General features: G+C 38.6%; 1 protein-coding gene across 1 annotated transcript in view; it reads right to left on the bottom strand.

Annotated features, from left to right (window-relative positions):
* Positions 1–7925: 7925 nt before the first annotated feature.
* Positions 7926–13461, bottom strand: part of MAGOHB (mago-nashi homolog B (Drosophila)) — a 16106-nt gene continuing 10570 nt past the window's right edge. The window contains exons 3-5 of the mRNA XM_006877362.1: positions 13115–13225; positions 10939–11021; positions 7926–8025 (exon numbers count right to left, since the gene is read on the bottom strand). Coding sequence (XP_006877424.1) covers positions 7926–8025; positions 10939–11021; positions 13115–13225 — 294 coding nt within the window. The remainder of the gene's footprint in view (positions 8026–10938; positions 11022–13114; positions 13226–13461) is intronic.

The following is a 13461-nucleotide window of genomic DNA, read 5'->3' as shown; positions in this document are numbered from 1 at the left end:
CCACTATGTTAACAGAGCTCCTTAAATGTTGTTGTTAGATGCCATCAAGTCAATACCAGTGCATTATATACAACAGAATGCAACAATGTCCAGTCCTGCATCATCCTCACTAGCATTGCTTCTGCCACTGTGGCAACCCATCTTGTTGGGGGTCTTCCTCTTTTTGACTGACCCTCTACTTTACCAAGTATGATATTCTTCTCTACTGACTGGTTCCTCCTGATACTACATGTAGAGTATGAGAGACAAAGTCTCACCATCCTATCTTCCAAGGATCATGCTGGATATACTTCTTCCAACACAAATTTGTTTATTCTTCTAGCAGCCCCATGGTACATTTAATATTCTTCTCCAACACCATAACTCAAATGCATCAATTCTTCTATGGTCTTCCTTATTCACTGTCCAACTGTTGCATGCGTATGAAGTTATTGAAAATACCAAGGCTATGGGAATACACGCTCTGATTGGTGAGCACGCTCGACACCGATAAGGGGAATTGAGGGAAAAACAGCAATGAAGCGGTGAGCTAAGCCCTACAACGTTCAATAGACTTCTGTAAACCCTGGTGAAGACCTAGTTGACCAGCAGTGTGGCAAGACCTGGGAGCTCTTGGGCCCAGATTCAGTGACATAGCCACAGAGGACTACAGCGGAGAGTGAAGTGTCCAGCTGATAAGAAGAGAGGGCATATGCATAAGAACACCCCCACTTGCAGGTAATAACCACTTGTCCTGGCTTCAATGACTGGATGATCAGAGCTCAACCAGAAGTAAAAAGAAGAGGGAAAAAAAAAAAGTTTTCTCATACAATTTGATGAACTTGACCTACACCTATGGAAGCAGTAGCTCAAAAGAGGGAACAAGTCCTTACAGCAAGAATCATTCCCACACCCTTCACACACAGAGTAGACAGGGATGGGCAACTTGGACATTGGCTACCCAAAATGGGGGGTGGGAGGCTACAAAGGCAAGGAGTGACTGGCTTACAAGCTTTCAAGAGGGAACCTAGATCCAGAGGGCCTGGAGGAAGGTAGAATCTCCCGTGTGTAGTATTCAATCTGACTAGCCGGGGCTGATGCAATGAAATGCAGACGGGTCTCTTGTGATACAGTAGTGAATAATTGTTATCAGGACTGATTGTGAGGGTTGGAAATATAAAGGTAGACATTTTATAGCAAGGAGGGGAGTGACTAACTTTTCAGTCTAGGAGCGGAGGTCCCTAGGACCATCAAGGGAGAAGAGCTGAGAGCGGGACCCTACCCAGAGAAGCAGTGATGCCTGAAATGGAGCCAAAGATGATGACGTGGAGCAATGGAGCAGCTGGAGACTTTAGATCCAGAGAGGGAGAGCGACTGTGTGCTGAAGACCTGGGGAACACAGGGGAAGGATTGCATGGAGGGGATTGTAACCAGGGCAATGAGACGATATACGACAGAATGAATGTAAAACCAATGTTCTCCCATGTAAACTATCACATAATTCACAATAAAACATTAAAAAAAAAATTTAATGCACACACACACAAAAATTGGTTTATCCATTATATTCTATTTTATAATCTGCCTTTTCATTTAATTACATACACATATATGTTGTAATTGCTGTTGTTGTGTGCTGTCTAGTCAGTTTCAGCTTGTAATGATCCTGTATAGGGTCTACAAGGCTATAAATCTTTATGAGAACAGAAAGTCCTAGTGTGGTGTTATAGGATAAGCACTGGACTGCTAACCTCAAGGTTGGTGATTCAAACCCACCAGCCACTCCTTGGAAACCCTATACAAGGTCACAATGAGTCAGAATGTATATATACACACACACACGATCAGGGGAACAAATGGAAGAATATACATTTATACATTAAATGTTAACTGCATTTATCTCTATCTGCCAAACTGTAAAGTGACTTGAATTTTTTTTTTTTTTTTGGTCTTTTCTGACCAAGATATATTTCTAACATATGTGTGTAAAAATAATTTTATTTTTATGTAATAAGAGCAAAGTTAAAATTCTAAATAAAGGATTGAGGATTTAAACATAAAAAAAAAAGAAAATACCAAGGCTGGGGTCAGCACACCTTAGTCCTCAAGATGACCTCGCTGCTCTTTTAACACTTTAAAGAGGTCTTGTGCAGCACATTTGCACAAGTGGAATTATGCAATATATGGCTTGATTTCTTGACTGCTGCTTCTATGAGTATTGATAGTGGTTCTGAGCAAAATTAAGTTCTCAAAGGCAACTTCAATCTATTCTTCATTTATCTTGCTGCTGTTTATTGGTCCAGTTGTGAATAATTTTTTCTTTCCATTGAGGAGCAACCCATACCAAAGGCTGTGGTCTTTGATCTTAAGTATTTTAAGTCCGCTTCACTTTCAACAAACAAGGTTGTATCATCTGCATATTGCAGGTTAATGAGTCTCCCTACGATCCTGATGCCATATTCTTCTTCATATAGTCCATCTTCTCAGATTATTTGCTCAGCACACAGATTGAACAAGTATGGTGAGAGAATACAACCCTGATGTACATCTTTTCTAATGTTAAATTATGGTTCTGTTGTAACAACTGCCTGTTGGTCTAAATGCAGGTTCCTCGTGAGTATAATCAAGTGTACCAGAATGCTCATCCTCCACAATGTTGTCCATAGCTCATCATGGTTCATGCAGTCAAAAGCCTTCGCATAATCAATAAAGCACAGGTATTTCTGGTATTTTCTACTTTCAATCAAGATCCATCTGACATCAGCAATGATATTCTTTGATTCTGGATTGAACCTCTGGCAGTGCCCTGTCAATGTATATTGTAGCCATTTTTCAATAGTCTTTTAGCACAATTTTACTTGTGTTTGATATTAATGATATTGTCTGATGATTTCCACGGTCTGTTGGGTCACCTCTCTTGTAATGGGCACAAATATGGATCTCTTCCAAGTAGTTGGCCAGGTAGCTGTCTTCCAAATTTCTTGGCACAGATGAGTGCCTCCTTTGCTTCATCAGTTATTGAAAGGTTTCAGTTTGCATTCCATCACTTCCCTAAGCCTTGTTCTTTGCCAATGCCTTCAGTGCACCTTGGACTTCTTCCTTGAGTACCATTGGCTCTTGATCATATGCTACCTCTTGAAATGGCTGAACATCAACTATGTATTTTTGGTACAGTGACTGTGTGTATTCCTATAAAATATCTGACTAGAATTTGACATGTATATAAAAAGCTCTTGTTATATATTCAATCTTACTTGATTTCTAAGATTCACAACATTCTGAACAAGTCATTCCAAATCTTCAAGCCTATTTCCTCAGAGTATCACTCACTTCATAAATGAGATTCGTACTACAGACAGGATTACTTAGATTTCAAAAATCAATAAATCTCTTTCCTCCCAGGGTTCTATAATTGGCTAAAGAATTAGGACCACAGTCCAAATGTGCTGCCACACTGAACTAGCTTGTCTACCCTCCTATGTTGGGTTTGGTGTGTAGACACTTGAAGAGTGGTAGCTTCCAGTTCCCTCTAGAACTATTCTGTGGCCTCAGACCTGTGTATGTATACCTTCCTGTCCCATGAGGTATTGGTGATGCTGGGCTTTTTGATTGACATTCGAATAGCTGCTGTAAAGGTGATTAGTTCTCTTGACATAGGTGAGACAAAGAGGGATCACACTTCTTTACATTTTTACATACTTTCCACCTCAATTATAATATAAACTTTATAAGGGTGTGCTGTTTTATAACTGTAGCACATATAAAGGGTCGGCAAATAGTTCATGGAAAATACGTATTGTGAAAAACTATGCAAGGAATTCAAGAATATTTTGCAGCAAAAACATATACTAACTTTTTATAACGTGTCTGAACAGGATCTAGTTTGAGGCACTAAGAAGGATAAGACAGCAGTTTGCAAAGAGGCCCTATCAGAGCAGCATCAATTCTAAAAGTGAAACAAGAACAAAAATCAAATTTATGATGCAGCGTGGGTAGAAAAATAATGAATCATGGATGCTTTATGAAAAGTTGATGGGGGCAATGCCCAGAAGAAATCAGCAGTTTACAAATGTATAAATTATTCTAAGAAGGGATGAGACGATGCTGAAGATGAAACCTGCGGTGGCTAGACCATCCTTATTAATTTCCGAGAAAAAATTCATGTTGTTCAGTTGAAGAGGGCAGTAGAAACAATAGTCAACAGCCTAGACACATCAAGTGGTTCAGCTTACACAACACTGTCTAAAAGTTAGAACTGAGCAAACTGTCTGCTCAGTGGGTGCCAAAACTACTGCACCAGATCAGCTGCAGACAAGAGGGGAGCTGTCAACGGAAACTTAATACAAGTGGGTTCAAGATCCTCAAGCATTTCTTGGAAGATGAAATTTCAAGAGCTGAAATATGTCTTTACCAAAGCACAAAGCAGTAGCTATCAAGAGGTAGAAGGGGTCCAAGAGCAAAGGTCATGGCAACAGTTTTTTTGGATGCTTAAGGCATTTTGCTTGTTGACTTTCTGGAAGGCTAAAGAACAATAAAATTTGCTTACTATGTTTATTTCAAGAAAGTCAACCAAAGCTTGAAAAGAAAAATGCCCAGAAAAGCTTCACTAGAGGCCTTATTCACCATGACAATATTCCTGCTCATTCCTCTCTTCAAACAAGGACAGTTTTGTGAGCTTCAATGGGAAAGTATTAGGCATATAGTTTATAGTTCTGATTTGGTTCCTTTGACTTCTTTCTGTTTCCTAATCTTAAAACTCTCTTTAAAGGGCATCCAGTTTTTTAAAGTTAATAATGCAAGAAAAGACTGCATTTACAAAGTTAAATTTACAGGACTCTCAGTTCTTAATGGATTGACAAAAAGGCTGACACAAGGTGTTTCAACCTTAAAGCCTGCTGAGAAATAATTTTACATCTTTTATCATTTAATTCCAATTTTCCATAACATGATTTCTATTGTGTGCTCAATAAACAGAAGAATTTATTAAAATATCGAATTTTCAGCTTTAGAGGGGCAGCTTGAGACTAATCATTGGAAAGTCAGATTGTGTAGCTACTTCCGCTAAGCCCTTTCTTTGTATTACTAAACTCTCAATGAGAAGATAATTTCAAGAGACTGATTTAAACTGATCAAAGTACCAAACATTATATATCACAACCACTATTAAAGAGAAATCTGAAAAATGTTTTGAATATTCTTGTACTCTGTCTCCCAGATTCACTTCTGTGCAAAACACACATTCAAAACATGAGTATACAAACATTTCCTGGCTGCTTTGCTGTAATAACCTTTTATTTGGAACACCACATGATTACCCACTTCTTCCTGACCAATACTAATTTTGTCAGCTAACTTAACCACAGCTGCTAGTCACACTTCAAAACCTATCAGGCTGATCATTTTACAGCAACACACTGCTCTTCCTGCCCAAGGTTTAAGTGAAAGACACTGACCAGTTAGCATGCAGGGAAAGATCATCTGAACTACTCTCTTGGGAGGAGAAATCTCACCTTGTCAGGTTCCCTCTTACATGCTCCTTTGTACTCATGCCTCATTGTTAAGCCACTGAGCAAAAACTAAATTTCCTGGATCTTAAAGTAGAAACCGAGAGTGCGATGACTCCATTTGATAAGCAATGGCCTATAAACCACAAGGCCTGTGGTTCAAGTCTGCCAGCCACTACACAGAAGGATGAGGCTTTCTGTTCCTGTAAAGATTCAAAGCCTCGGAAACCCTATACAGAGTTGCTATGAGTAACTTAACAATAGTAAAACTAAAGACTAATGATTCCTGTTCCTGTAACTACTACATTGTTGTTGTTAAGTGCCATCAAGTCGGTTCTGACCCATAGCGACCCTGTACAGGTTTCCGAGGGTGTAAATCTTTACGGGAGTAGAAAGCCTCATCTTTCTCCCGCGGAGCTGCTTGTAGTTTCAAACTGCTGACCTTCAGGTTCGCAGCCCGATTCGTAACCACTACGCTACCAGAGCTCCTTAACTACTACATAAGCTGCCTTAATATCCCCAATTTCCTAGTGTCCTAAATGAGCCCTGGTACCTTAATATGCTACTAGTTGGGCTCCTAACTGCAAGATGAGTTTGAATTTACCAGTCACTCCATGGGAGAAAAATGAGGTTTTCTGCTCCCATAAACATTTGGTGTTAAGTGTCATTAAGTCGATTCTGACTCATAGAGACCGTGTCTAGGTATTCTGAGTGGCTGCTAAATTGCCAGCCTTGCAATTCAAGCCAACCTTGCAGTACAGTGCAATATTTTACAGCACCACACTTCATTAAGTGCCATCGAATCAGTTCCCACTCATAGTGACCTTGTATAGGGTTTCTGAGGAGCAGCTGGTGAGTTTAAACCACCGACCTTGCGGTTTACACTGACTTTACAGTCCAGCGCATTAACCCACAGCACCACACCAAGGACTCCACACTAGAGCCTCAGAAATGCTATACATAACAGGCTAAACAGCATGCAATCACCACATGTTATTCCAACAGTGTCTCCTGCAATCACACAGCCAACTATCCTTCCTACAGTTTATAAGTAACCAAATGAGGCCTTTTCAGAAGCTAAGTAAACAAGATGAAATAGTGACCCAAAAAAATCTCCCATCTAGTCATAGGTTGAAAAAAAAAACTTATTGAACTACTGAAGCAGCATTAAGAATTTTGATTCTTCTCTCAGTCCTCTCTGCACACTATCACAGAAGTTCAAAAAGAGCAAGGCAGAGGCTAGACATTTGGGCAGTTGTTCCCAAATTTTAACATTCACCATTTGGGCAATCTGCTCGGGCAGATGTCAGGTTCACCATCAAATCATTTACCTTTGTTGCTGGGTATGGTGGTAAATTATGTAATATGTCTCTTCTAGTCTTAGTCAGGTGCTGTAAGCTAAGCACTGGATTGCTAACCACAAGGTCGGTGGGTCAAACCCACCAGCAGCTCCTCAGAAACCCTATAAAAGGTCACTACAAGTCAGAACCAAATCAACTCAACAACAAACTTTAATCTTTCTTAACTCTCACCAAGTGACTCTTTTCCTGGTGGGTGTGGGTAAGAGAGGTAGGAGAAGATACTGATAAAACAACAATCAGCTATGCATGTTCACTGTAATTATGAAAACTTGAAACTCTAGCATGAGTATAAAACGAGCCATCCCACACGCAGGAGGGGGCATCTCACTACCATTAATCTCACCACCAGGAGTAGAACATGTCCCTAAGATCACTTCACATTGAACCTCCTTGACCCAGGGACAGAAGGCTGTGACACTGGAGGAGTGGCAGAGGAGCAGCAGCAGCAGAGCCAAGAACCAGAGCACGGGACAAAGCAGCAGTGGACATTCAGCCCATGAAGCAGGTAAAGCAGAGTGACTTTGGACAAGAGGCTTGCTTGCAGAGTGAGGTGTCTCCAGGAACTTAATTTGGGAGGCTGGGTTTGCTGACCCATGGAGCCGGAGCTGAGTGTCTTCAGCCTCAGGCATTTGGTGGACTGATGTGTCCTGTAGGCATTTATCAGCAGCCCTGATAAGCCTGTAACAGTGACAGGACAGAGACGGCTGCCTGTGGGCATGGCTGAGGGGAGGCTTTGGAAGTCTGGCTACATATTTTTACCTGAATAAACTTTGATAAATAAACTCTAGTATGTCCACAGAATGGATATGCTAGAACAATGTCTTAGTTATCTCTAAAGTGCACTAAAGACAGTGTCTTGAAATAAATACTCTTCATCCAGGCTTTGATATGTTTTATTGGAATGAAATTTCAATGACAAGTAGTTTTTCTGTACAAAATCTACAATATGAAAGACTACCCAGCCCACTTGGACCCATGTGAGGATTACACTAAGCCTTTTTAAGTTTATTTACAAATGAAAAAACAAACCCACCCTTACCCATCCCTTAATTAAATATACAAACAGCTCAAAAGCATACATTTAGATAGGTTTAATCTTGAAATGCAATCCAATAAGACTAAAAACTAAACATTTCAGGTCCTGTACTAAGTAATAAAATACTCGCAGGCCTTCAGGATCCCTAAAAGAGTTAAAAAGTCAAAGTTACTTTGTTGCTTCTAGAACAAACAACATAATTTGCTTAGTTTCTAAAGCAAAAACTAAAACTAAAACCATGAAAATGACATATCAAGCTTTAACATCTCAATCCTTTCTATAAGGAAAATGAAATTAAACTTTTCTACGTTGTTATACTTGCTCATATTTAAATTGTTTTTCTTGTAAAAGAAATGCCCATGCATCATTACAATTTATAAATCATATTAAATCATAAAGATAGAAAAAAATGAATACTCATAATGCCACTGCCCTCAAGGAATACAATAAATATTTTGGTGTCTTTCTCTCTTACTCGTAACTGAAATTATTCCCTACATGCTCCTCATTTTACTGTTTCCATAACATTCAAAATAATCCACTAATTGTTTTAATTAACAATTCTCTCCTTCTTAGACATTTGGATATTTTCTAAACGACTAATAATGCTTTGATAAACATCTTTATGCTCCAATATTTGAGATTGTCTGCCTAAGATAGATTCCCAGAAATAAAATTGTTGTTGTTAGGAAGTGCCGTCAAGTCGGTTCCGACCTATAGCGACCCTATATAGGGTTAATGAGGAGATACTGGTGAGCTTGTACCGCCAAGCTTGCGGTTCAAGCTGACTTTGCAGTCCAGCCCATTAACCCACAGTGCCACACCAGGACTCCAGAAATAAAATTACTAAGTCAAACCTGAATGAAAAATGTATAAGGTTTTTGATATCTATTACCAAATTGCCTCCCCAAAACTGTTCAATTCATACTTCCATCATAGAGTACAAAAGCCATAGCCTCACCTACTATGGATAAGGACATTTAAAAATTGCTAGTTTAAAAGCATTTGGTTGGTCTTCATGAACATAGTTTTTGGGGTTTTTTAAGATTTTATTGTGAATTATGGGTTAGTTTACATGGGTGAACATTATCTTTATATTCATCCTACCGTACTGTTTCATTGCAATGATCACAATCCCCTGTATGCATCATCAAACACCCAAAGGGTACACTCCACTCCTGCCCCTGGCTGCCAGCACACAACCCCTCCAACCCCTCTCCCTCCCTGAGTCCACAGTTCCCAGCCACTCCTGTCCACGTCATTGCCTCTGCCTCCATCCCTAGTGTCACTGCCTCTCTGGACACGGTCCCACACTTTGCTTTTCTCCTTTGATGGTTATAGGGATCTCCACTCCTGGACAGCAAATCAGCCACTCCCCTCCTTTTGTTACCAAACATTTACATTTACCTTTCCAACACTCACTGTCAGACCTGATAGCAATCATTCCCTATTGAATCACAGGAGTCCTTTCCCCCTCCCCTTTTATCAACCCCATCCAGACAGGTTGGAAACAATTCAGTGGAGATTCTACCTTTCCCTGTATCCTCTGGAGCTAGGCTCCCTATTGAAAGCTTGTAAGCCAATCACTTCTTGCCTTTGTAGTCCTCCCATTTTGGGTAGCCAATGTCTAAGTTCCCCCTTCCTGTCGACCCTGTGTACCAAGGGGGTGGGAATGATCCTCACTGTAGAGATTTGTCGGCTTCTTTATCGTACTGCATCCACAACCATAGGTTAAGATCAACCCACTTAAGTAGGTTAATCCTTTTTTTTCCCTCCTCTTCTTTCTTCCTCTAGTAGTGTTCTGATCATCCAGCCATTAATGCCAGGTGAAATAGGTACTATCTGCAAGGGTGGGTGTTCTTGTGCATCCCCCCTCACTTTATATCAGCTGGCTGCTTTACACTCCGTTCTAGTCCTCTACGGCCATGTTCCTGCCCCTGGGCCCAGGAGACCCCAGATCTCATCATACTGCTGTTTAACCAGGTCTCAATCCAGGTTAACTGGAGTCTATTGAATGTGGTCTGACTTAGTTCACAACTTCATTGCTGTTTTTCCCCCTCTCCCTCTTATCGGTGACCATGAACATAGTTTTTTGTCTCCAATAGTTATTATGCATACATTCCTTCCTCCTATTCTCTAACACCGCAGTCCTGGGGTGGTGCTGTGGGTTAATGCGCTGGACTGTAAAGTCATTTGAACTGCAAGGTTGGCAGTTCGAGCTCACCAGCTACTCCTCAGAATCCCTATACTGGGTTGCTATGGGTCAGAATCAACTCCATGGCACTTAACAACAACAGTCTCTAACAAAAATTCCTGAAGCACCTATTATATGTTATGCAGAAAGCTAATTCTACAGACATACAGTGAGATTCTCAAAAGAGTAAGGCAAACAAGTAAGTTACAAGAATTCAGTATGAGAGGGAAAAATAAGAGTATGGGATACTTTTGAGGTGAGGAAGTGAAAAAAATTGACTAGAGGCAGAAATAAGCTATTTGAGACCAAATTAATGATTGGTATGTGCTACAAAGGATCAGAGGACAATGAGAACTTGGTAAGACACAGGCATAAGCTTCGCTGAAGAGTCTCTATTTCCTTCAAGTATTGAACACAAGAAATGGTTTGATATGGGGTTAACAAAGGCAAATATCATTCTATAAGGATTTAAAGTCTTCAAATTTTGTGATACCATATCCAGATTTTTTATAAATAATTTATTGTTGTTACAGTGCCAGCAAGTTAGTTCTAATTGTTGATGTCTGAGGAGCACTTGGTGGTTTGAACATAGCCTACCAGAATAAACTATACCAGGACTCCTTATACCTAGTAATTAACAAATTTTTAATATTATTATACATCAATATAGAATAAAAATGTGGGTTTTGTTATGTTCTTTTAGCAATCAGTGAAACACTTTGCTAATTTCCTTGGATAACCAAATAACAAGTCTTTCTACAAATCAGTACAATTAGATGTTATTAAAATTATCTTAGCAAACAAACTGGCTATAGTCTAAAAATGAGTCTAATATAATTTATCAAAAATGATTAACATACTTACTTTGACTGATTTACATCAATAAGAGAACCAATTTTTGATGTTGTAAACGAAATGTGTTCATCTCCAATTACAATTTCAAGTTCCTGCAAAAAAAAAAAAAAAAATCCAGAAATGCAGCTAATATAGAATTCCATCCCAGAGCTATCTGTTTCCTTGCTAAAAAGAGGTCCCAATTTTGGCTACCAATTTTCTAGCAGTCATTAGGAAAATGAGAAACTTGATCAGCTACATAAGAAATGAAACTATATCCTTAAAAGTAAGCTGACCGACTGCTAAGGAACTACTCCCAACTGTAGGACACACAGAGCACTCCTTCCCAGAGTCCTCAGACTGTGGATACTACATAATGAAATGAGTAATATAGTTAAGAACGGCACAGAAGTATTTCTTATAAAATCAGTAAACACTAAAGGCATCACTTTGAAGCACAATGTTATAAAAAACAATTATATGAGTGTGACACTATTGTTAAAACATAACCATATAACATGTTATATGTTAAAACATAACCAAAATATGTTAAATATAACCATATTTCTATTTCAATCAGGCTAAGTTACAAACAGTAACTATCACTTAGTATCTACCTTGTGTCAGACTTTATAAACAAACTCAGTAATCCCTAAAATACATAAATACATGTGAACTCTCTAGAGTAAGCTAGACTTTACTACCCTCATTTCACAAATGTGAATCCAAGACTCATAAAATATTGGAAAAACTGTTGATATTTAAAACTCCTACATGATGATGATATCTGAACCCATAGTCTTGACTCCTGATATCACAAATCAATTAAAATTAAGAACTAGTAAAAAATACAACACAATGTAGATATTTACAGTGTGCCACAGTTACTGCAGGAATTCTTTCTATATTATCTTTAAACTTGAAACCATTAATTAAGAGGCTGTTAATTGTAATAAGTTTTGAAATTTCTATACTGACAAACAGCTGCCATTAAAGACAATCTATGTTATGGACAGCAGACCAAGTTATGTAGTTTGTAATACACACCAATGGACAACTAATCAAGACTCTCAAGCGATGACATCGCTCCTACTAACATTTTCTAGAGCACACTCAATCCTCCCCAGTAACCAAGATATATAAACACATCATGTAAACAGATGACGTATTGACTCTCTGAGTCTGAAACATATGAAAAGCTTGCTGCTACAGTTGTTTCCAGTCCTTATATACATAAAACAAACTGAAGTCTAAATTTATTCTTAAAAAAAATGTTCACAATGTATAAAATAAATAAGGTAATTATTACCTTTGCTTTCCTAAATAATTGTTTCTTTAAAGAGAAGAATTAAATTACTCCTAGAGTGTCAGCATCTGTTAGATTTCTCCACATTTTCTTCTCATCAAAGAAGGTGATAAAAGGCATAATCCTCAAGAATAGACAAAAGTGAAATTAAAGATTTCTTCCTTCCAGGGTTCGTATCTCATTTCTCCAAGAGCTGAAAAGACCCAATTCAGAAACCAAACAGTGTTTCTACAGAGTGACATTAGGCCTTCAGAGTTCTTCAGAAGCCCTTTGAGAAACATCAATTACTCTGAAGAGAATATGAGAAGCAAAAAGACAAAGACACCAATCAAATTCTCCTCTGGGACATAAAAATGCAAATAAAAATTCTAAAAGTTATAAATTTGGAGAAAGTGAACTTACCTAGTTTATTAAAATTATAAGTCTAGAACCAACAAAGAATGCTTGTACCTACTCCTAATAAAAGCCAATAACATACAGCAGAAATTATTCATAATAGTGTGAAGACATTCTAATTTTGGCTGGTGGCTATGGTGAAGGCTACCCAAAGAGAAGTCTAAATTGAGAGCTATGCATTGACTACTTTACTACTATGATGCAGCGTAACAAAAATCAAGTTAATATTCAAAAATATTTATCAGATAACTATGAAATGTAAACTCAGGACTCAATCAAGATTCAAACATGTAAGGCGAAACTTAACAATTGCATTACCAATTGAACATTGAGTCCTGGTGTGGCACTGTGGGCTAATTCATCAGACTGCAAAGTCGTTTGAACTGCAAAGGTTCAAGCTCACCAGCTACTCCTTAGAAACCCTATACAGGGTCGCTATGGGTCGGAATCAACTCAACAGCACTAACAACAACAACATACATTGAACAATTATTAAACACGAACCTGCCGGCCAACCCTGTCAGGGGGAGGCCACAACGCATCATCTTCTTTGGTAATTTCACTGTCATCAATGATTCTCTTCAGTTCTTCCATTACACTCTTGTGTACATAAGCCTAAAAAAAAGTTATAGTAAAAGTTTCATTATTGCCTGTTTCTTCCCACAATTAAGAAATAATAAAAAGGACTTATAAATCCTAAATATTCAAACATACTCTATTCAAATATAAGGTCATAGAAAAAAAATCAATTTATTCCAAAAGTATAGGATGGGAAAGAACTATTCATCTTCTTGATGGGTATTATTTTGTTTCACTCTCTAGCCCTTTCCTGTGATATATGGGGGGGGGGG

This window comes from Chrysochloris asiatica, unplaced genomic scaffold (genome assembly GCF_000296735.1).
Source record: "Chrysochloris asiatica unplaced genomic scaffold, ChrAsi1.0 scaffold00488, whole genome shotgun sequence".
NCBI classification, from domain to species: domain Eukaryota; kingdom Metazoa; phylum Chordata; class Mammalia; order Afrosoricida; family Chrysochloridae; genus Chrysochloris; species Chrysochloris asiatica.
This window is presented reverse-complemented; position numbering and strand designations above follow the sequence as displayed.